General features: G+C 41.2%; 1 protein-coding gene across 1 annotated transcript in view; it reads left to right on the top strand.

Annotated features, from left to right (window-relative positions):
- Positions 1 to 25,594, top strand: part of CREB5 (cAMP responsive element binding protein 5) — a 208,209-nt gene that overhangs the window by 121,580 nt on the left and 61,035 nt on the right. The window contains exons 5-6 of the mRNA XM_010024349.1: positions 18,352 to 18,478; positions 20,548 to 20,658. Coding sequence (XP_010022651.1) covers positions 18,352 to 18,478; positions 20,548 to 20,658 — 238 coding nt within the window. The remainder of the gene's footprint in view (positions 1 to 18,351; positions 18,479 to 20,547; positions 20,659 to 25,594) is intronic.

The raw sequence follows: 25,594 nt of genomic DNA, 5'->3' as shown, positions 1-25,594 counted from the left end.
TTATTTATTAGTGAATTTAATATTTTGCTCAACCTGAAAGTGCTGCTTTTGGTAAATATTCTGTTTGATGGCGGGAAAAAAAATGTTCAGATCTAGCTTTTGAGTTTGGCTGCAATTTTCTGCGTAAATCACATCAGTTACAATGCAAGTGAATTCACTGCAAGAGCGTATATTTAGTTTGCACACATTTATAGATAATTCAAGTCTCTAACCTCATATAACTTCAGAGTTTGAGTTGATATCAGGACACTCTAGAAAAAGCTTTCTGTCATTTCTAACATCAGGTCAGCACCATTCATGCTGTGAAAACTAGGAGGCTTGGTGCAGAGAAGGCTTTTGCAACTTAATTTTTTCCAACGTATCTTTGTCCTCACCCAATGTGGGTTGCAGGACCAGCAGTGCACTGTGCTACAGTTTCGTCATCCTTGCCATCGGTAGTACTTGCTATGAGTTACAGTGGCTGAAGAAATCTTGCAAGCTTTGTAAAACTCAAGTATATTAAAGGAGGGCATGTAAATTCATGCAGCTAGATGCTTGCAGGATTGGAGACTAGATGTCCATAGAAGATGATTGAAAAAACTTGTTTTCTTGCCAGTGACAGGTTAAAAAGAACTCTCTACTTCTAAGCTGCCTGTAACACCATTTCCAGTCTTGCAAGACCTCTGGGAAAGAGCTTCTTTTTGCTTCAGCGGGAACATTGTGTGTAGTGACCTAGAGAGTTAAACCTTCTCTTTGGTGCCTGGAGTTTCAGTGTTTGGTCCCTGGAGTTTCAGTGACTTATCATTTTGTCTGTCTGGGGTTTTGACGATTTGAAATACTAAAGGGAGCTGGAAGGGTTTTTGTTGTCACATAGTCCTGAGGACTGGTGGTCAGTAGGGCAGGTGTGACTGAATGCCCAAAATGATCACAGTGTTTAAAATCCTGTTTCTGTTGTGACGGGAAATTCCTTGATTATTTTTTTCTTCTATTTTGTTCAGGGAAGAGTCAAAATTTAATGAGGAAGCTGATAAAACTCCATTTTAAGGTTGCATTCTTTAAGTCATAAAATGAAGGTGCTTTGGGTGAGACAAAATTTACTAAATGTTAAACGCAGCTTTTAGGATGGCTTTTTTAAATGGACATTTTCCTCAAGAAAGAACACATGAAAAATATGTATTCCTAAATCTGAAAGTAAGTCTGTCAAAACCTGTCAGATTTACACAGGTTTTTGTGTTTGGTGAGTAGCAAGGTTCTGGCTCCGATACCCTTTCAGTTGGTACCATTTTTATTCAGTAATGTGGATTTCTCATTTGGTTATTTCTCTTTGCGCTGATCCTTGATGTGTTCCCTAAAAAAAAAAAGAAGTCGGAGCAGTTGAACCATATGTTTGTATCATAGCTCCTAATGTCAAAATTTTAATTGATTTTCCCATATTCGGGGTTAGGAGAGGGCTGTATCATGTTCCATGACATCATAAAAACAAAAATATTTAAAATATGTTTCAAATAAAATGAGGGGGGAGAAGAAAAAATGCTTAACTTAGAAAAGATGTGGGATTCATTAACAAAGGAAAATACTGGCCACGGACCAACGGCAAGCCAAATGTTTTGCCAGCAGTTTGCAGTTCACAGTCATCATTGCATGTCACTCTGCCTCCTGCACCAGGCCCTCCAACCATATATGCCTTCCTTTAAAAGAGAAACCTGTCTGGTTTGAGTTGAATAAATTAATTTGGGTTTACTTAGTTTAAAAACAAAAATATAGAGGGCCCAATTTTATTTCATTATGCCCGTGGGTAAAGCAGTCCAAGGTAATTACAACCGCAGTGCTGGTTGTTCTATCTTAATTAAAGAGGGTTTTTTTGCACATAGGTTTTTGCACAACATAATAAAATAGTTTGTGGTCTGGCTAGCCTCAGTGTCACAAGAGTGTACTCACTTGAGAAATTGTCCAACTTTTTCAAAAGCTGAGGCCCTTCCATGAGACGAGGAAGTGCGTAGCTGCTCAGCAGAGCACAGGTAGTTTACAGTCCTTCCTCTTTAGTATAAGGGCACCATCGTAAATCACGCAGCAAACAACCTTTCATACAATCTCATGCACTAAGTGGCACACTTGTCAGCAGCAATGAATGTGGGCTTCAGTAAGTCTTTAGGCAATAATGTGCTGTAGAAATGTGCAACACTGGTTACATACCTGTGACCAAACCTCATATTTTTTCAAGCTTTCCTAATAAAGTTTTGGGTTGTTTGGGATTTTTTTTTTGTCTCCTTTGCAAATAAATATGATTTATTGCTTAGCAAATCCTTTTAAAGAAAAAGCTTCAAAGACATTTAAATAATATACTTGAGATGCTGATTGAAAAAAACCCCAAACTCAAATCCCAACAAGCATGGCTAAGATGGCATGTTATTAGAAAAGTCAAAGGAGGCATGTTTGCTAGCTGAATAAATCAAGAAGCGTTGTAAAAACACTGTCTCAGGGATGATTAAGGATAAGTGATTTTCATTACTACATTAAGTTCTCCTTTCTGTTGTGGTGCTTTTTATATCACATCAAGCTTAGCTATTTACTTACGCTGCTTTAAAAAGCCCTAATACCTCAATTACTTAAATCATGACCCCATGCATTGATTCAGAAAGACAGCAACACAAGCTAGCTTTTACTTAATGTTCAGGAACCTGACACAGCTCCTTTCTTTGGGTGCTCTGTCTCATGCAGGTGGTAAAACTGATTGAATTCAGATTTGCAAGTACCAGTGGACCACATCCCTGGGTGATTCAAGTCTAAATTTCACTGCCTCCAACAAGTTCCCCTCCCCTCCCGGTGCTACTGTTTTCCTTCAAGTTGCACAATTTTCCCTTTTCAAGGATTCGGATTCTTAGGTAGTTAGGGCCACCAATTGTCCTCGAGCCAGATCATGGCTGTGCTATGTTGCTCATTTGCAGTTCTAAACCTTGCAAGAAGGGTCTCAAGGAGCATTTGAAGGGTCCTAGATGCTTTGCTCAGTGACTAGCAGTGGATTTTGTTCCTTTCTGTTGGGGACATGGATTCTCCTGTGGAGGGGCAAACAAGTTCAGCTTCACCTGCTTGAACTGACACAGTTTCACCTGAGCTTGCATTTACAGAGGAGAAATTGCCAACAGGCTGTGCGTTGTACCCCAAGCCAGGACTTCAGCCAAGGGGAGGGCAGCCCTCAGCTGCACTGCTAGCAGTGGCTGCCTGCAGGAGGAGGGGAGTTGGAACGTGTAGTGCTTGACAAAGCTGAAGTCTCTTCCAGCCTCCCCAGGCATGGCCCAAGTCCTTGGCAGAGCTGGCTGCAGAGGGCTGGGAGTGTGATTATAGACATCTGGGCTTCCTAGAGGTCTTTGTGCCTAGAATTAGGCCTGTGTAAATGGGGCGAATTAGCCTTGAGGTGTACCAGAGAGACTTCCAGCCCCTCCATGTGAGCTCAGTGCATAAAAATACTGATTTACTTCTCGGTCTGTGTGGCGATACTGAAGCAACATCTAAATATGCTTCTAGGATGCAGCTGCCAAAGAAATGTTTCACAATGAACACAGAGGGGCATCCCTGTGGCAGCCTCAGCTGAGGTGCTAATGATTTCATAACCAGTTCTTTTCTTAAGCAACCTATAAAACCTGCTGAGACTGTTTGGCATGGGGGTGCCTGCTGCCAGGGCAGGAGCTGAGGTGCAGTGGTGGGTTGATAATGGGTTTGCATGTGGAACAGATTTGTACTGTTTTACATACATGGCTTTGAAGCTACAAGAAAACAGCCACTTTCTATTTCTATTTGCATTAGGGATTTCTCATGAATATCTGAAATAGACATTTATTGTGACCATAACTCTACCGCAAATTAAAATCAGATCCCGAGTCCCCTGTGAAAAAGAGGCTCATTATAATATATGGAGATGTCAGAAATTATACTAAATGACACTTAACTTTAAACCCCAAACACTATGCTTATCCATGGCTTTAGGGATAAGTCTGCAGTGGAAATAAGACCAGGAGCTAAGCAAGGTTTACAGAGGAAGGGGTGTCCCAGTAGGTGTATAGCCCACAAGCTAAAGAACAAACAGCTGGTTGTATGCGTCTGCCAAATACAAAGTGTCTTGCATGTATACTGCTACATCTTCTCCTCTTAAGCCAGATATTACCTTTGTTACATATCCTACATAGACTGGGCCAGATTTATATGAGGTGTGATGTTGTTGATTCAGATGGTTTGTTGCTGTAGAGAAAGAGATGAAGGCAGGTTTCTATGTTGGTCTAAAAGGTACACATCTGAATCATTATTCCTAAACACTCGGTTTCTCATCAAATTTTATGTATGAGCCATTTTCAGAACTTGTTATCTGGTAGGCTAGCTAATACCAGGGCTAAATCTGTGCTCCACGAAAGAGAGAGACGAGAGTGGGAAATTTAAAACATGCTGACCTGCAATCTGATTCTGCCACTATTCTTAATGTTCATCACATTTGCCTTTCCTATTAAAAAAAAAGAAACAGGACAACAACAAAAAACATGGAGTGGAGTGAGTAAGCCATGGCTTCCGACCCCTGGAAATCAGCCATGCTCACTGCTGTGCAAATTCCTGCTGCTCTCTGAGCTGAGATCATACTGTTGGAGATGGCAAGTGTATAGAGCACAGATCTGTATCTTTCTTCCATTGGTAAATATTAACAGTAAAAAATAAATGCAGGTGATGCAACAGGCTTTGACCAGGCCTATTTATGTGACTGTTGAGGTATTTTAACCAGATGAGTTAACTGTCTGGTTCCCTGTGGGCCAAATCAAACGGAGCTGATGTTATTGTAAACTGAATGGAGCTACCACTTCACTGTTTAGGTAAAATTAACTTTTTTTTTTCACATGTTCACCTGCAGTGTATCGGTGTGTCTCAGTAAAGTGTGTGACAAACACTGTATCTTATAGGAGACATCAAGAAGAGGGCATGTCTTCATTCTCCCTCTTCAGCCTCTTCTGCTTCCTAAGCTGACAATCTTTTCCTCTGCTCTCCCAACAGCTCCAAGAAAACAGTTAAAGAAAAAAAGAAAGAAAAGCAAAACAAACCAACTAGTGTTTCTTGAATGTCAGCATGCTCTGGCTTTGTCAGGCCAGCAGGAGAAACAAATTACACTGTCAGAGGCCTTCCACTGACAACTCCAGGGTACCAGTTCCCACAGTTTAAACCTGGAAACTGTTAATACAAATGCTGCAGTTGATTCCAATGGCTATAGTGGCACATCACTGAAAACCAGTACTTTGCAGTTTGGTTTTGCATCATCGGGCAGTCAGTGCATGTTGAAATGACGTTTGTGTTCCTGAAAGGGCTGTTTTCAGACCTGCGTGTCTACAGGAGACTTGGGCCATCTCTAGATGAGTGGCATTACTTCAACAATGCAAATGCAGCTACAAAGATCCTTCTAGCCTGGTCAGCCTGGGGTTTTTAAACTATTCTATGCAAAGATGATTCCTCCTTGCTGAATTCTAATGCTGAAAACGGCAAGGTGCAAAATCTTAAAGCTATCCAGTACTGTCAGTGTTTCAGAATTCACCTAATTCAGTTTTCGACTCCATTGATCAAAATGCTGCTATATTTCTTCCCCTGGCATGACCGCTTTCTTGCTAAACCGCTGTTTCAGTGGTGGTTCTCAAGGGGAAAGTGGAGGAAAAAAGAAACAATGCAAACCAAAACTATTCATGGAGTGTGCATGAACACTTAACAGTTCATGCTAAAGACATGAAATACATAATTAAAAAGAAATAAATTGACAGTGTGTTAGTTCATACTGTATATTCTTGGAAGTTGACAGGGTGACCTGAGTTTTTGCGTGACTGCCTACTGACTAATAAGCCCTTTACTTTAAATTGGTGAAGTGGATGTTTTAATCTTCAACACAAAGTTCTGGTTTGGGAGAACGTTTCCTCTTTACAACAATATGTCTCTCAAGACAAAAAAACCCCAACATAAAACAACAACGACAAAGAACCAAAACAAAGCCAAAAAACCCCAAACAGCTGTGAAACACTAAACTAGAAACATCCGCACACACTGGAAGGTAAAGATACAGAATAACCTTTTTTTCTTAGTGCAATGCAGTGTATCATTAACATGCATCAGTCAGTATTTCAGGATATAATTTAGGAAAATATCTTCATAGGTGTCACACATTTTTATGGGTCTGATTCTGTTCTAAATGACTGTATGAGCAGCACTTGTGTGAACTTCAATGGCAAGGGCACCATGACCAAAATAACATCTGCCACAGTAGGATCAACCTCTCCTTGTCTTTCTCAACAATACTGTACATGCTGCACAAGGCAAATATCCTGAACACAAAGAATAGTGAAAAGCTGGGTTGCAGATCAGCATATGGGCTTCAGTGACAGTATCAAGAGCAGTAAGGGTGGAATTTGGCCAGTGCTTTCAGAAGAAATACTTTAATGTTATGGTGACCCTTCTGCTTCACTTCATAAACTAATCACCAGCAGGGGTCAGGAGAAAATCCTCAGTAGTAGTCCACAGATGTGAAGGTGTAAGGTGGGGATTTTTGTTTTCTTTTGAAGCGTGAGACATAGATCACTGTCAAAGCTTGGTTTACAGCTAGATGTAATGCGTGTTATATACTGTGTGTTTATGGAGTGTGCGTGCATGTGTGCGTATGAGTGAGATTCCCAGTTGGTTTAAATCCATTGTCTTTGGCAAAGCTGTGTGCTGTATACCATTGAGAATTGGCTCTATTGCTGTTGATATGTTCATGCTTTTCTTATTGTTTTCTCAAATTATTGTGTTAACTGGGTTACAGCTCGTGAGCTCTCTTGATTTTTCAGTTTTATATTTCCTCAGTGATATTTTGCTCATAAACAAGCACATTTTGAAGGTCACCAGGTAGCCTAATGTGCAAAGCTCTCTAGGAGGAAAGTTTTGAATATGCTTCTGATCTTCTCATTCCAAAGAATGTTTCAAAAGAAAGCAGCAAGTTCCCAGTAAAATCCCATTTCCACTTGTTTCTATTTAAAACATTTCATAATACTAAGTATCCTTTCTGCTTTAAGCTGGAGACTCTAAAAACATGTGCTTGGTATCTGACGTTACTGACCACATAGGTTTGCTGCTTTTTTTTGTTAGTATTGGCTGGTTTGTATGCATATTTTTAAACTAAGATTTAAGATTTACATGTTATCTGGAAATTTGATCTGTAACTTGAAAGGCTACTGTAGCCACAATAAGAATGAAAATAACCCTGAACTGTTGAAAATTCAACTTGGAACACCAAAGTGGTAATGACTGCAATAGTAGTTTTCTTGATATTTATAAATCAATGCAAACCAGAAACTGGATGTTTTAATTTACCACAGTTTCAATGTAACTGATACCCTCAAGTTTAGAGCTTTAAGCTTTGTAAAGTGCAATGTTATTGCAGGGCATGCATCCAATTTTTAAAACATTATATAGATTGGAGACAGATGAGCTTTTCAGAATTATTTTAGGCCTATTTTGGTTGAATGCCTGAGATGCATTTTCCAGTGGAAATTAATTGCATTGATGTGAAAACAAATGAAGTCCAACCTCAAAATTAGCTGCAGGTTCATGCTCAAACCAGTACAGATAGTGACTGGAAATTACGATGACAATATACACTTTGTTGGAAGAATAAAATAACTTTTTTTCAATGCCTGCTCTTTTTGGCTGTCTCTCTTAGTGAGCATGCCTGCATAGGGAGAGAAATTTTCCCATGTATCTGTGGTTGCATGTGAGTGGACAATGGCTTTTGTGAGCTATCACTTTTTTTCCCTTTGTACACTGCTGGAAACCTTTGCTGGCCTGTGTTGGCATCTAAGTGTCAGTGAAACCTCTGGCAGCCACTACATGTAGTACTTCTGTCGTTGTGGGGCATTTCTGGTGCACACTGTTCAGGAGGATTCTTCTGGGGACTTTATTAGCAAATGGCAGCTAACATGATTTCCATGCTTCAGTGAAATTTGCCTTAGCTATGTAAAAAATGCTGTATATGAGTTTGGGATTACCATTTGCTCGACTGATGCTCTCAATCAGTGGTAAACTCCCATTGAGATGTAGGCAGAGAAGGCAACGTGAGCTCTTTAAATAACGAGAGCAGACAACGTTGGCTTGGAGCTAATCTCTGTTGAAGTACAGCTGCAGCACTTCTCCATGACTTTGTTCTTTCTGCCTTGAGATTCACCCCTTCCCTGTGCTTCCCATAATTTGTACTAACGCAGCTGTCAGTTGGGATTTTTAGCATGTTTAAGAGATGAAGCATGTGCAAAGGTTCCTCCCAGGAAGTGGCATATATTCATTTTGATCTTTATGAAAGTTTGAAAGGAATCAGTGAAGTGGGTTGGGGGTGGGAAGAGGTCACTGAAGATATATAGCTATTTGGCAGCTCTAAGATATTTTTACACCTGGAGGTGACTTGCTAAACAGATAATTGAGAGTACACCCTCATGTATGTACTCTTTTCCCTCCTCCCCACTGCCAGCCACTGAAAAAAACATAAACTTTGAGACACTGAGCACATTTGAGGCTGTGACCGTGGTGGGCCATGCACAAGTGCTAACTTTTCTCTGGGCTGTAGAGAGAGCTTAGCACTGCAGCACCATGTGCTGATGGCACAAGTGCTAGGGAAGCAGTGAGCGTTAAGAAGTACAGAGTATTTCTGTGGTAGTCTTGTTAAAGGATGGGATTTTGGTCTGCTGCTGCTGTCATCTGATACTTTTCCAAGCTTCTTATTTTCTATTTTGCTCATTTGCTATTTTGTTTAAGAAATCGTATTTGTATTTTCTTATAATAATTAATTTCTGAAAGGTTTCTACATTATGTGTTACTTTTATAGTATTTTTGGTGTTGAGGGTAGAATTGAAATCTCAGTAACTAGATCATGTCACATATATGTACTTACTAGTTTTCCTCACTAGTGACTGTGGGCAAACTCTGCTTTCCACAGTGTATACAGCACAGTTGTGTTGTCAGCATTAGAGAGACTGAATATGCAGAGGCTCACTGAGACTGTTTTCGGTGGTCAGTCTTTTTGTAGTAAAATTGTGACCAAATTGATGCTCCAGGTCCAACCATAGTGTCCTGGCTACATGTGCTACGAGTTGTATTGACACATGGTCTTGAGACCCAACAGCCTTTGAAGCCACTGTCTTTGGCTTTGTACAAGCTGTAGACTGATGAAAATTAATGACAAGCTTACTCATTTTCATGGATATAAGCTGAAGAAATATAAAGATTCAAATTAATCCCTAAAAAAAAAATATCAAAATGCTGGAAGCACCTTTTGGGGTCCACTGTGTCTTTCTGTTGCAACTGTGTTTCTGTGGGGATCCAAGATAGGTGTCTGAAGTGAATTGGCCATGATCAGAAACCAGACTGGGATTTAAGGCCTGTCAGTGTTTTAATTCAGGACCCTTTTCCCAAACCCTTCGGACACAACAACCTTCCCACTTTAACTTTTCCAGCATTGAATGTAGGGGCACATGGGGGGACGTTGAGGAAGAAAAAGTCAAGAGATGTTAAGATATCCAAAGCATAAAGTCTCCGTAGCAGTCCTGTCCACCTGCAGGTATAGGAGAAGATCAGCAAATACATCTTTCTTAGACACTCAGGCAGACAAACATCCCTGAAACACAGGGGCATGAAACTGCTGCCGCGGCATCCATCATCCTGTGGAGGACAGTGAAAACATGTGCTGTCATCTTTGACATTTTAATTGAAAAGAAAGCTTACACAGATTTCGACCTTAAGCAGTGTGTTTATACAAGTGTATACAGAGAAATAATCTGTCAGTTGAGAGCAGGCTCATTGCTATAGGAGTTGGTTTAGTAACTGAACAATCCAACATTAGCTCACACACCTTGCCTTGTTCCATGCCTCAATAATTTTTAGTAGAAATACTTTGCCTGGAGGCATGCAGTTATTAAAAAAGAGGCTCAGCTTGCTTAAAGTCTGGAATTATTAGCTCATGGTAACAAGCCTGCACTGGAGAAACTGTTGGTTCTTTGTTTTCATGACTTTGCTGTAATTCACCATCTTATTTTCAGAGACAAACTTCTGCTTTGTTTGGGAAGTTTAAAAAAAAAAAAAGAACAAAAAAAAAGGAAAAATAAATCACTTCAAAAAGAGTCTTTTTTTTTGTTTTGTTTTTAATGCCGGGTTTATAAAGCTCTTTTATCTTCGTATTTCTGTTAAATTGCACTGGCAGAAATAATAAGGGTATGTAGAAAGAGAATTTTGAGAAATTTGCTTTACCGTGTTTCCAGTACAGGGATCTGTTGGTAAAGAGTACTCCCAGAGATCTCTCCAAATACCCTCTCAGCCCTTTAAGAGTAAAAGGTGCTTTTTCTCCATCCTTTTTGCAACCTCCTATTCTCTTCAGATGCAGAGTTATGAAGGTCAAATAAAAGCCACTTGCAGTGCAGTAGTGTTTGGTTGTGAATGGAGTCACTTCAGCAAAGAAGCACCTTTAGATAGTTCAAACCTGGCAGAAGTTATTTGGTGTTCAGTTGTCACTTTTATCTGGATGCTGGGGTTAGGATTCTTTCCAGCTGTTTAACCTGTTGGCGTTTTTCCTCAATGAGCCTTAAATTTTCAAGATTTTTTGAATTTGCTTGCCAGGCTGGAGTCTAAGCCTGACCCTTAAAAAGAATGGACATGTTAAAAACATCCTGGTTTTAAGTCAGCTGCCACTGATATGTTTGTGTATTATCGGTATTTGTGTATTTTTTTCTTCAATGAAAACTGATACACTGTCATTTGCAGTGGTGAAAAAGCATTTGTTTTCCTGAAGAATTAAGCTTGGTCCTGTCTGAGCTGAGAGACAGTGCCGACAGTGGAATCAGTTTGACATCGTTGCTTGCTTTTATGATCAAATCATGTTTATGCTGCAGTTTTTTTGGTTTTATCCCACTTTTTAAATTTTATTACAAGAATGTGTTTTTACATGAGCTAGTTCTTTATACTCCCTTGAACCTGCCTTTTGCAGTGTTTCCTTGTTTTGCTTTAACTATGCCATTATCCTCCATGTATCATTTGTGAGTTCCAGCTGTGTGCATAACACTGTGCCGAACATAAACTTCTCTGAGGAGGTTATAGTCTAAGAAACCATTCTAGCTTTTCTTATTTTTCTAGTAATGGGTCATGCAATAAGACCCAGTGAAATATTTAGAAGGAGGGGAAGATTGAAACCAGCAGTTTCTAAGACCTGTAAGAGCCAAAAGGCAAATGTTAATGGGTTCTGTGAGGCTTCCAAGGACCTGCTGGTCCTTGTACTTATGCTGAATTTGCAGAGGTTCCTTAAACATGTGTTCAGGAAATACAGGTAGCATTAGCACAATTGGAGTTTCTAAAGGCAAGATTTATCATTGACTAAATCTTTAAATAGAGTTTGTTCCACTAAATACATTACTGCACTGGGGCTGCTGATTTGCAGGCCTTGTCTCCTACAAGCTCAGATGAAAAGTACAAAATTCTTAACAAAATTTGGAGCCATTTTTCCACAGGTTTTTAGTATTTTACTGTACATATATCAATTTACTGTCCTTTTTTTCTTTTCTTTTTTCCTTATTCTTTCACTTCAGTTATATGTTCTGTCCCTGTGACTTAAAGCAAGTGAGCAAGAATGCATCTCTGTGGAGTTGCTTTTTTCCCAGTGAACAGCTTCTTACTTGACATCAAGGGATATGTGAATTGACAAGTAACATTTCTTTGCTTGCTTTTGACTTTGTCCGTATCATTTCATATCTGTATGCTGCATCTTGCTCCTTTTGTGCTGCTTGTACGGAATTCTTTCTACCTCTGTGCCAATGAATAGCTTGTTATTTTAATTACGCCAGCTCTCCACAAACACTTACATGAGCTTTCCCTTCACTTCTGGATCAAGCTTCTTGTCTTTAAGACGTTTCGCAGCTTAGCCTTATCTTATCTCAGTCCTTCAGTTTCTCATTACAGTGTCAAGCATCACTTTCGCTTTGCCAGTGTCTTTACCATCAGCTAGTTTCTCTTTCCCAGGCTGGAAACTCTTCTTGTCCAACACTGGGAAAAGATCTTAAGGAAACACATATGTGAAAATACATGCACACTCTGTTTAAAAAGCTCTACAGAAACCATAGCTTTGTCTGGATGCTCCCCAAATCCTCTCAGTTATGAGCCACAATTTTCCCTCTCTAGAGTACTGCCCTTCCTGTGTCTCAATCTTAGTTACTCCCTTCCTCTTGCAAACTTCCTTGCTCCTGTCATTCTGAGCATACTAGTTAAAGAAAAAACATACAAAGAAACAAAAAAGCAACCAGAAGAGCACCACTAAATTGTCTCCAATTCTTTAGCATATTTATTTGCTTGTATGTTCTATCGCTGTCTTCTACTTTTCATCTGGTTTGTGTCTTTAGATTGTAAACACACTGTGTAAGAATTGTCTCCTATCTGTGTTTGTACAGTGCCAGGCTCAATGGGGTCCCGGTCCCGACTGGGACCTTTGGGCACTACCACAGCATAAATGTCTGCTACTGATAGTAATAATCTACCCACATCATGCAGATGTCTGAATTGTCTGAGAAATACAAACAAGGATCTTTACTAGGTTGGCAGTGAGCCATTAATTTTAGATGCCAGTTTTCTTTTCCCCTGAATATGGTTTGGCTTTCTGAAAAACCTGGTGACACAAACCTCCCACTTCTTGGAAAGCTTGGCTCTTTGGTGATTAAAACGTTGTTAAACATGGGATACACAGGTCAGGTGAGGTCCCCACAACTATGTGAGGTATTCCAAGTACTTGCCTGGTGCTTTGTTGTTGCTTTCCTTTGTGTTTGTTTTTTTCTTTCCTCCTCTGAATAACAAATGAGTAAATTGAAACTAGACAGAACTGCCCTACTTTTGTGGGGGAAGGGAACACCTCAAATAATGGGCCACAAATGAGGAAAGCTATGGTTGGATTGATAGGCTGCAGTCAGTACATTTTTCTCAGGTTAAAACATCCCCTCCGTGTCTTTGCCCTCTGAGTGTTTCAAATATTGAAGGCCAAGGACAGCACGCACTTGAGTCAGGTACTCTGGCCTCAGTAGCTGCTATGGAAGTGGTTTGCAGCTGGTCTATAGCACCATGTGCTCCAGTGAGCTTACTTGTTAGCAATGAGAAGTTTAATTGCAAAAATACCTGGTTGTCCATGGGACATTCAGAGGGTAGACTGTAGCCGTCTGTGCTCATTCTCAGAATAGTAGGCTCCTTAGGTGCTTCAGCCTGAAAGCCACCCGAACCACATGCACATGCTGACATACCTTGAAAAGATGCAGGCTGCTGGTACACGGTGGTTGCTCCACACTACATTGATGATAATGGTATCATTGCTGCCTTATTCACCTGTGTCTCCCTATTGCTTCCACTCATCTTCCTCATTTTATCCTTGGTCTATAAGTTTTTGGGGGCAGGACCTCACCCAGTTTTTAAACCAAGGCTTCTGGGCACTGTTATAATAAATACATATATATGTATATATACATACATATATATAAAAATGATGAAAGTCTGGGCAAGTCTGCATTGCGTAACTGGAGCGTGGTGCAGAAATCCCTGAGCCAGTGCTGACCCAACATGGCGAATTGCCATAGCACAACCAGCCACCTGCAAGCTGCTCTGGTGTGAGCTGGCTGGGTCTGGAGGCCATAGAAAGTTAAGAGAGGAGTCCCTGTGTTCCAGTGCAGCTCCATATACGTGCAGATTTACTTTTTCCACACCAGAGCTAATTGAGGTAGAATGAACTGGGTTGTGGTGTAAATTGCTGACCTTGCATGAATGCTACATGCAGGAGAGGAAGGAGCAGGAGAGAGGTCATGGTAAGACCCACTGACCCGGAGTGCTTTACCATAATAGAAAACATACGGCAGTGATACTTTAAATAGCTTCAGTTCTTCTTGCACATAGCCCTGGTTGGTCTAGGCCAATATGATCTGTTTCTCATGAGACCTCAACAGCAAATTGTCATGTGCAGAAACTGTGCTTGAAGACTACAAGTTAAGGGAAGGCTGGTCTTTTAATAGACAAATGCAGTGTTTAGTCATCAGACAATCTAGAAAACTAGGTCAGATAGGTGTTGAGTCATAGCAGACAGAATATTTGGTATTAATCAAGAAGGCGCATAGCGAAGTATGTATTGTAGATATTTGATTACATTAGTGGAGTTATCTTTAATCATTGGGTAGAGTCATAGGACGGAACATGATCGAGTCGCCATGGCTTAGTGGGGTACCACCCATCTGTTTAAATGTTAGTGAGGATGACTCATGGTGTTAGCCCTGCCGTGCAGAGGGAGGGGAGCCAGCGTGGTCAGTTACAGCAGCTTGTCTAACACGTGGTATTTTACTAAGCCACCATAACGCTATTCATCCAGGCCACATAGGCCCAAAGAGATAGTGTACAAATGCTGACTGAGACCCCATCATGTGCAACAGCAGGATCCTGCTGGAACACACTGAAAACTCTAATATTTGGGAAAAAAAACATGGATGGTCAGATTTCCAGTGAGGTTGAGCGCTTGCCAGTTCTCTATCTTATCTGTCCTGTATTTGTGGGCTGTTTGCCCAACAACCCTATTTATTTAGCAACACAGGTGCCAAGAAATGAAAATCCCTCAGTCAGCAATATTGACTGACAGGCTGCAGGCAGCACCTTCTCAGCATTTACAAAGAGAGGAGTAGAGTCGATGTGTCCAACGTTAAAAATAACAATTACAAACTCTCAGTGACTTTCTTTACTGCAGGATAGAAAGCAACAACAAAAGATATTGTGTTGTCCTTGGAAGAGGAAGAAATGTCTTAGACAAATTGAGTGTCTCAGCCTGTATGGTTCTGTGCTATACACATTCCCTGAGCTCTGTGCGAGTGAGTGTGCATGAGCACATGCTAATGGATGACCTATATTCAATGTGGAAGCAATAGAAGTATCCATGAGTACTGGCCAATCTCAGCTTCCCAATGGGGAGTGGAATCTGGTGTGCATTATGTAGCACTTTTATTGGTGGCAGGAGAGGTGCAGACTTTTCAACAAAGAGGGTCAACCTTGAAGCACAAGGTTTCTCTGACTGCTCTGCATCTCCCTGCAAAAACACACTTGGGAACAGACTAGCGGGAGTGTAGCAAGAAAAAATACCTGAAGTACTGAGGATTTTTTCCCTCTAGCTAAGTGTAAAGCACATGCAGACCCCCAAAGCAAAGCACAGTGTTAAAGGTGAAACTGGGGACAGCAAAGAAGCTTCTTTACCATTTTAATAAATACCAATAATTCCTTTTTGCCCAGGTCCCATATTCCCAAACTCATTAAAGCAATTTTGGAAATTTTTTTGGCTCTGGAACTTATAAGCAAAACTCAAACCATGCAGTCCCTTGAGAATCACTTGCACAAATTGCACAGGTCAGGCCAAAATAAGTTTCTGTCAAACAGCCTAACACCTAAGCTTATTATGAAACTGGTGACTTGTACGAAGGATCTGTACGTGGGACAGTCTCAGAATGAATTAAGGGGGTGGGGGTGTGTCACAGCACTTGTTTTACTTTGGTCCCACTGAAAACTCAAGTGATATTTTTACTGAATGCATTGCCTCTGTTAGCCAGCACAGTTCCTGTAGGTTGTGGCTAAGCTGGTGGACCCAGAGGGCTCCAGAACTCCAGTGCCCAGGTGGGTGCACATCTCATTTTTGACCCAGGGCATGCAGGAGAGTGCACCAGCACTTTCTGCATTCCTGTCCACTCCTCACTGCCTGCTTTCCTGGGAGGAAAACCAGGATGCATCCCTAGCAGCGGATACAGCACATTCTGTTCTGCTCCGCAGCCACCCCAGTGTGCGGGTCTAAACCCTTCATTTGGCAGCTATCATGTGGACTTTAAAATAGAGAAGACCTGTTTGAGCTTGTCTGCTGCTCTGCCAGGCTGCAGGTTTGGTGAGGACTGGCTGGTGGGAAGCAAACTGCTTGCAGGGGTCACGACAGCCTCTGGAAACCAAACTGAGATCATTGTCCTCACATTCAGCCTGGTATCTTCTCACTTTTTTCTTTTCAAAGGGTCACTGAATTGGCTTTCTGTGCTATTTTGACCCTGTCCTAATGATTCATCAGTTGTCTTGTGTGGATGAGTGCTGGTACATGGAGCAGCTGTGTTTATGTGGAGAGTAGGATGGGTCAGGGGCTCTGTACTTTAAGCATGTCTCCTGAGCTCATTTTTCCTGCACTACATCTATTCCACAGTTCCCCAGGCTTAGCCTTGTGCTGAGCTGACTGTAGAGTCCCCTTTCCCAGAAGATGATTCATGCTCCCTCACAGTGCTTCTTGCACCCTCTTACAGGGTTACACCCTGTACTTGTGAGGCATTGTCTTGGATTTCTTTGGGGAGGTATGAAAATGTAGAGCACATCATATTCCTCCATCAGCAGTTAACCAGGGAGGCATAGGAAGAGCTTCTTGTCTGAGATACATTTGTTGTTGGTTTTTTTCCCCTCTTCTGAATAAGTACTGTATGTGTCTGGGAGGATTTTTAAAGCATCCTTCAAGACACAGGCTGCTTCTTTCCATGCAGAACCAAGACAAAAGGATGGGTTCAGTAATGCGCAGCTGCTAAAGAAAGGGCAGCTGAGGGCAGATGGGTGGGAGGAGCAGAGGTGTCTGGACACAAGGGAGTAGGCAGAGCAAGGGCTTCAAGATGGCATTTGTTGGGACAGAAATGTTTTTCAGGGGAGAACGGGCTTGAAGAGAAGAGGGTTGGAAAACTGAAAGTCCAAGGATGGAAAATACTGGGGATTAGATGGTTTGAGCTCTGGGCAGAAGAGGATGAGACTTGTAGGTCAGAAGAAGCTGGTGCTGCCGTAAGACAGGCACCTCAGCTTTAGGAGCCTGGATGTGATGTTCTCCATAGGGGATGTCTGTGAATCCCATTGTTCACGGCCTTTGGCCTTTTTGCTTGTTGTTAGATAAATGAAAGTGACAGCTAAAGTTAGAGGAGGGGCGTACGTACTCGTGATTGCCAGAATCACTTAAAATTGGAGGGGCAAGAAATAAAGCCCTATGATTGGGTGTGATAAGGTTCAGACCAAGTCAGAGAAGTGACTGTCTTTCCCCTTACAGCTCTGAGGTTATGACTCTGCTTCCCTGAGCAGCCCAGACTGATTTTGAGGCTTTATGGCTAGCTATGGATTCATCACTGAACCAAAGGATGCTTCTGCCAAGGCTGATAATCAGCCCTGATGTTTAGAGGCTCCAAACATCTTGAGACTCTTTCCATGCTCCCTGCTGCAGAGGCTCTTCAAGCTCCTGGACTATACCTCCTTCTCTCCCATCCTTCTCATACCTCTCCTGCCTAATAAACAGTGTAAACCACGTGCTATACTGCAGAGCAACCTGCTCTGTAAGAATTTAATGTACTGACTAGCAAAGTTTCTTGAGGTACTGTGTGTGGAAGCTGTCTTATTTTCATGCTGTTTGAAAACGTAGCAAGTTACGTTTATCACAAATTTCAAACAACTCATATCTTCTTCAAAAACCAAGACCACATTCTTAAAGACTGTTTTCAAAAAGCAGTTGCAGCTTTGTTTAATCCAGAAATTTTACAATGATTCTTCTTTGTGAGTGGGCCTGCTTTCTCACATGCACTCTTTTCCCTGTGCTGTGCTTAGAAAAATCCTTCTAAATCTTTTGAACTCCTTTTGCCAAAATAACTCACTCTGCCTTTTTATAGTCTGTGCTTTTTGCCTTTACAAGCTACTTAACCTGAATGTAATTTTGCTAATTTTTTTTTCTTCCCGCCATTTTCTGTGCCTGGGTAACTGGTAACTCACTTTGGAACAAAAGCTTGGTAGAGCTGCACTGGAGAGAATATCAAGAGCAAGATGAAATACTAATTTTAGAGTAGTTTATTTACAGGTGATAAAACTTCAAAATTAGTTTAAGAGTGTTTACTTTTCTGTCATAGTTTGCAGTCTATCATCCAGATACTTTTGTTCCTGAGGGCTGAATTTACAGCAATGCACTGATGTGGCATGCCAGGAAATTTTCCTGCTTTGTCTGTAGAAATCTTCTGCTGGGCACTGTAAGATGCAGAGGTGTGTAGACTGAGACCGCCTGTTAGCTTTACATTCGTGTTCTGTTGGATTAACTAGACTGGTGCTTTAACCGATAAATAGTAGAGGGAAGGTGATTCATCTGCTTCTTGAAAACTTTCTGTTCTACTAATTTATGCAGGAAAGGACAAATGCTGGATTAGATTATCTGTGCCTGCTTGTCTAGAGTTGCCTGTGCCTAGCAATGGCTGGCATGGCAGGGCTTGTTTTGATCTCTGTAGCCCATGACAGCTTTCTTTCCTTTTCTTCTAGGCCTGTCCCAGGTTCTCTGTCTTCACTACTGCACCTACACAACCGACAAAGACAGCCTATGCCTGCCTCTATGCCTGGCACCCTGCCCAACCCTACCATGCCTGGATCTTCTGCTGTACTCATGCCTGTAAGTATTTTGGTTTGGGTTTTTTTGGGAGGAAGCAGGGGGAGTTGTTTCTTTTTTGCACAATTTAACCTATGCAGAGGTGAAAGTCTGCAGGATTTTCTAAAGAAATCAAAGTGTGATGAGTTAAGGAAGCTGGACTTATTTCACTGCTTCATCTTACACAAGAGTATTTCTGGTGCAGATAGTGGCATGTTAATTAGCGTGAGAGTGATTAGAAACAGTTTACACGAGACTACAATTTCTGGTTCTCACACTTGGTCATGTAGGTGAGATCAGTATGTCTGTGCTGGAACAAAAAGAGTTTTCTCAAGTCAGACAAAACTGGAAAAGCCATGTACATGTGTTATGCCAGTGAACTCTAAGTAATCCTCTTGTTTGTGAAGATAACCAGCTAGCAAGATAGAAATATGACTTACTTTTCTGGCCTGGTAATTGCACTTAATTAGAATTGGGTCATGATCACTGCTCATCTTCCACTCATTTCTACAGAGATGGGAATATTTCCCATCTGCTGGAAGACAAAGGGGTGCTTTGCAATTGTAGCTTCAGATTCTTAAATGACTTTAACAACCCTTTCAATATAATGCATTTGGGCAGGTTGGGGATGGAGATGAGTAAGGAAGAGGAGACTGGGACAGGAGAAGTTTCTGTTTCATTACATGATTTTCAGTCTGGTAGACAACCTGAGTGTGATTGACCATGGGAAGGAGGAAAGCCGTGCTTGTTCTGGCTTTGCTGGAGCAAGGGAGACACTCCAGAGGGCTGCATAGATTCAGGTTTGGCTGCTATTTGAGCAGTCATTAATAAGTCAAGTAATTAGTAACTTGTCAATAAGGCTTTCCTGGAATATCGACCAGGAAGTTCAACAGAAAAAATACAAGACATGTCACTGTGGGAGTTTTTTTCTGGCATGATTCCTAAGGAACCTGAAATGGAGCAAACATCCTGCTTCAGTGTAAGCTCAGGGGCTTCGGGTTGCTGCTGGGGAGCCCTTTGGGCAGCTCTGTGAGCAGACAAGCAGGTGTGCTCCAGCTGAGAGCCCCTGAGACATGAACACAGAAGCGAGACAGACCCTATCAGTGCTGGTTGCCTCGTCTGCAGCTCCTGCGCCATAGCCCTCTGGGAAGCGCTGCAGAGATGGCAGCCCGTGGGAAGGATGAGGGGCACTGAAACAAGAATCCCATGATTCTTGCTGGGATCATGGAGGGTGGGAGTCAAGACCTCACAAAAATAGCTCCCTTGCTTGGAAGGGCTCAGAAAGATTCAAAAGCTGCTTTCTTTTAAGAGCCAAAGGTTCAGGGGACTGGCCCAAAGCAAGGCAGGATGCTCAGCTCCGGTTGAAAGCAGCACCATAAGCCTACTTATATCCCCTACCAATAACTAGCAGTGGAACAGGGCTTGCCTCTTTTCAGGGGAGATACACCAGGAAATTATTTTATCCAGGCCTTACTGGCCTTACTGCAGTTAGGTTTTGTTTGAGAATTGCATCCCTCCTTCCCAGCCTAGTGAAATTGCAGAAAGGGCTCTGAAGAGCCGAGAGGAGCTCTGCTTTGGTTTTTTGCTATCTCAGCAGTACATGAAAGCTTCCCTTAAAAGACATACGGAAAACTCTTCTCAGCTGAGCAGTCCGAGTGAAGGGAAAAAAAAGCCAACTTGTTTTTCATTTATTTGGGATTGTAGATTTTTATTTATGTTTTTAACAAGCTAAGCTGGGCTGCATTGACAGGGGAAGCTACAACTTTATACAGTGATGCTTTTAGAACCACTTAACTCTGACTGTTGCTATACTGAAAGGGAGAAAATCATTACAAAAAAGCACAAACCTGGGTGGCTGCTACATTTGTTTAGTAAAGAACCTTTTTCTTTATAATTGGCTGTGAGTTTTCAGGGTTGATTCTGATGAAACACGGTCCTGCGTGCATACACACATGCAATTCACGACACAGATTGTTATTTTTCCAGTCATGACTTGAAGAAATAAAGCTGAGTCCATTTAAATAGAAACTGAGCATAAATTCTTGCAAATGTCTCCAGATGTTTTCAAAACTTTGTTTTTGTTGTTTTAAAAGATGGAGCGACAAATGTCAATGAACTCCAACATCATGGGGATGCAGGGGCCGAACCTCAATAATCCGTGTGCTTCACCTCAAGTCCCCCCGATGCATTCAGAAGCCAAAATGGTAAAAAGAGAAAATAATAATACTAATAAAATGCTTTTCTTTTATTGCTCTTGCATACTGGTTACCCAGACAGTGGGGGATGTAGCCAGACACTGCTTACTTCATTCTTAGTCATACGTTACACTCTTTTTTTAATACGCTGCAGTAAATTGAACTATGTCTATGAACTTTCAAGATGTTCCTAGTCCTTGCTGAACTCTCGGTGAGAGGGAGCTGAAGCGCAGGTTGGGCTATCTGGTCTGTACTGTGTTAAATAGGATTTTGGTGCAGATTAGTGGAATTTAAGCAAATGGTCTGGCTGGTTCTCTGATGGTGTCTGTGCTCCACAACTTGGCTCAATAAGTTAATAAAGAGTGAAGTAAAAAGTGTCTGATGTGGAGAGAGTACACGCGCTATTTGTTTTTTCCAGATAGGTGCATGGTGTATCAGCGTAATGGCCATGTTAGAAAAGCAGACCAAACAATGTATATAAAACTGGGATATTTTCTTTTGCTTGAGTGCAACAAAGGTATCACCATCAAAAAGAAGAGTCAGAATTTCAACAGAAGTAATTTATTTATATGAGTCAAATATCATAGTGTTTTTTGAAGTTGTATGCCTTACTAGGTCAAGGCTTCTCAAGCATATGTATTGGTATAGTATTAATGTAGGTAAACTAAGCTACAAGTGGGCATTCGTAAATTTTCCCCAGCTTTAGATGCACTCTGAGGGAGGTATTTGGCACTAATATCCCCGGAACTGAGTTCATCAGTGTTGAAATACTTAGGCTTTTTAATTTTCAGAACTGCCATTTCCTGGCTAGTGGAAACACAAGGACAAAAGTTTGCAGTTTAACTCTGTAGGCTTTTTATCCTCTCAAGATATCTCATCACAGTGGAAAACAGGAGTAACTTCACTGAATTTATTTCGGTGGCATTTTGCCAAGGTAAAATTGTCATGAGTGAGAGAAAGAAATCAAGCTGACAAAGATTAAGCAACCACATGTTTTTATATATTTCTACTTTGCATGACTGGTACAGCTTTTAAAGTTGTTGTCATCTACCCTGAGGCAAAGAAAAACATCTTGTTGTCTATAGGTATGGTGCATGCAGGAGACTATGGGTTCAGAGCAACAACATATACAAGCTTATTCTATCTCTGTTTTCTTATATTGGATAGGTCATGCCTTTGCCTCACTGTTGGTCTGGGTTAAGTTGTTAACCCAACCTCTGTTAACACCCCGTCTAAAACCACACTCCGTAAACATGCAGCCAGTTGGCCAGAAGAAGAGCAACAGCCAAAAACACTCTCTCCCCCTGCCAAGGAAAACCTGTGGTCAAGAGTTCTTTCTCTGCTGTACCACACAGTGACGGTGACATGCCAAATGGCAACAGCATCCACAGCAGAGCTTGTTAAAAACTTTTTGGAATAGGCAAGTGTTTTTTCAACGTAAGCATAGCTGAGCCAAGCTAAATACTCCTTGGCTGAATAAATCTAAAACTGGCATCTGTTTTGGGGACTAAAGGTTCTGTAGTTTACTCTCCCCCTGCACTCCCTGCCTTTTTTTTTACTGGAAGTGCGAGGCTACTTAAGAACAAGATTAAATTATTGGTGCATATGGTGAGAATTCTGTGCTTTAATAGCTAAAGCTGTACATTAATACAAATTACTTTTTAATCTGGATAAGCAGGTTTTGTTCCTAAACCTAATGTATGAAGGCAGGGTCCTTTCAAACAGAAATTGCTATCAGTTCCAGAACACAGTATAGTGAACAAGCAGCGCCTTTGCTTCTCAGGGGCTTTCTGCCACTCTTCCAGAGGTGGAAAAAATCTACGTATGTTAACTCTTAAGAGTAAGAGAGAGTATTCACAGCTCCAGGACCTTTCCTCCTTTCCAAATGCAGAGGATTTTTTAGCATTCTATATTCTAGTTTTATACTTTGTTTTCATTTGAGCATGCATGTAATGTAAAAAGCATCTTTGTTTAGCCACTGCTTTGAGGAATACTAATCTTATTAACAATACTCATTATGAACACAAAGTGGAAAAAAATTTAGGAAATATTCAGAGCAAAATTATTTCTTACACATAGGTTAATGAATTTTAAATCTGAATCATCTCTATTACAGGTATGTTTGTTCCTATTATTAGCTATTTAATTTTGCTTCATGCATACTCTGGTGATGTTTTTTTATAAAGTTGAAAACGAGGGTGCTTAGTAACTTACCGGATTGCATCCTGCATTAGGAAGGAATTTCAGATTTCCCCAGATTCTGCTAATGCTATTACTGCTGGTGCATCCAGCACTGCTTAGGTTCTCTTTGGCTGGCCGCACTCTGTGGAGAATATAAGAGTTAGACACGAGACAAAGTCATCTAAGCTGCTTGCAGCTAATGACTGCAGTAACTAGAGAAGTTTGGGGAACTTTGGGCCTGTTTCATCAGCTGCTGAAATCCATGGCAGATGGATCAGCATTTTCTTTGTGCCTACATGAAAGAATGCAGAACAGGCTCCTCTAGATGTGAGACCCAGATGTGAGACCAAATCCTTGTGGCCTCTTGGAAGTATGTACCTGAGGAATGCAAGCATGATTTGGCACACAGCAGTCATAAACGCTGTTTGGTTACATGTGTGACTTAATTTGCTTCTATAAAATAAATACAGATAAATAATACCAGTATGGATATGGTCTGATGCCAGGTTTTTTAGAGAAAGTAGCTAGATTGCAAGATATTTACACCCTTGACTGATTCATAATCACTTTGTAGCAGGAAATGGAAGTCAATCTGATAAATACATACATTGTGTGATATACAAACACATCTACAGACACAGAGTATGTGTTGCATTCATGTTATGTTTCTATAATAAACAATTTATTTATCTGTGTTTGCTTTAATCAGTTCATATTACCTGGTATTTATAGAAAGCCAAACTGCCACCCAAGGTGCTGGTTTCCTGGTTTAATTTTTGCAGGTGCCTGTTCCTTCAAATATTAAAGTATTGTAGTTGACATCCCAGAACTGAGTTAATTTATCACAACGATCTCAGTTTCCCTCACAGTGTGCCTGTCAGTTAGGTTATCACTTAGTGCTTTAAAACTGTCCTAGTAAATGAATGAGTGAACATCTAAATCAATACTGCTTTCTTCCTAGATTCAGAGCTGAGTGGGTAAAACCTTTATGCTGCCCACCAAAAACACACATTGATTTTGTATTAGAATATATTTCATTGGGAAGTGGAGGAAATGTATAGCTCTAAGTGTACATGGTAAAAATATACAGAATAGCACGTGTAGCATATTAACATGTGGTTCAGTAGGCTGAGAATATTATGAACTTGGAATTGGTGGCAGTGCCTTTGCTTTAATATACTGCTTACATACAGTTTGGTTTTGCAGTTTCAGAGTATTCAAGGTTTTATAACTTGGAAGTGCAATACCATGTGGATTACCGGAGTGAAAGATAAACAGTGTGTACTGAACCACTGGAAGACTGCATCGCAGCAGGTCTTTCCAGGGAGCTGATGCCTCTATCTGAGTATTGCAAGGCATTGATCTTTACCTTTAGAGATTTATGAGCTCTGAAAGGAGGTACGAAAGGCAGGCAGGCGATGAAAATAATTGAACTTAAAAATACAGTTTGCAATTTGACCTGTTAATTTTTTCTTTTACCCTCTCCATCTGCCCCTTGCTGTATACGTAGTTTTATAAAAGGTAAATAAAATGTACTATGTGTGGCTTGGCTGTGCCTGCCTTCCTGACAGAATCTGTACAGCTCTTTAGAAAAGAAATATATTATTTCCATATCAGAACTATGTAGGGTTGTGGGATATTGTTTTTGCCTAGTATACATTACTAGGTTGAACAGTAGTAATAAAAAAATCAATCTGAAAGTGTCTATCAGCTGTAACAGTGAAAACATAACCAGAAAAGAAAATGGACTAGTAATGATCATGTTGCTAATTTTAATAGTAAAATATCCATATTAACTGAAATCCATATTAACTGAATAACTTTGTAATTTACCTAATAATGCTGGACAGCTTTGGGGGAGGACGAGAGAGGTGGAAGAAATTGCAGTTGGCCAGTTGTCATCAGCAGTAATTTATATTTGACTTAATGAGAGTTAAGGGTCCAGATCCTACTGGTGGCTGTGAAAATCTTAGTCCAGGCATCACACAGCTCTCCATCACAGAGCAAAGACAGGACTGGCTGCAGGGACCTGGGTGCATTTCGTATGGCTGTCGGACAGGCACTGCTTGCTTTCTCCAGAAACACAGCATGTCAGCTAGGTGGGAAAGGCTCTGCTGCAGAGGTGGCCGGCTTTCCTCAGATGCAGGTTGGGGTCTGTGTTCGGATGGAGTCTTCTGCTCCTTCTTGTTTTACAAAAAACGTGCGTTTCCATGCCTGTGAGCTGTGATGGTACAACTGGTGCAAAGGGAGAGACAGTTGGAGTTATCTCTTGCCCCTCATCCCGGTTTGGTCCTTGGCTTAGCTGTTGCAGTAGCCCATGGGTGCAGATACAAGAGCGCTGCCCCGAGGTGTTATCCTGGGACAGCTGGTGGACTTGGGAAGGGCATCCCACTTTGGGCCCAGATCTGCAAGGTTTCCACACTGATTTCAGGCAAGAGGCTGGCATAGGCAGTCAAGTCAGGGTCAGAGCCACTGAAGCTCTAGGTTTAGCTATTTAACATTCATAACTGAAGATACTTTGTTTAGTATAATAAAAGATTTGAAGTCCATGTTTTCCTATGGAGCTGGCTGGGAAATGAGTCGCTTTAGCAGAACAACACGCATTGCTTCAGGGCCAGAAGGTTTTTCTTCACACGATTCTGGACTACTGAGCAGAAAGAAAAATGTTGTATCTCTGCAGAGCTTTCAACGGCAGTTGCTCATATTGCCTTTCACAATAAAGCAATGAAAGCAGCATAAGGAAAAAAATGTCCAAAGCAAAGTT

Source organism: Nestor notabilis, unplaced genomic scaffold, assembly GCF_000696875.1.
Source record: "Nestor notabilis isolate BGI_N333 unplaced genomic scaffold, ASM69687v1 scaffold2021, whole genome shotgun sequence".
Classification (NCBI taxonomy): Eukaryota; Metazoa; Chordata; class Aves; order Psittaciformes; family Psittacidae; genus Nestor; species Nestor notabilis.
The sequence above is the reverse complement of the archived record's forward strand: the minus strand, read 5'-3'. Positions and strand labels throughout refer to the sequence as shown.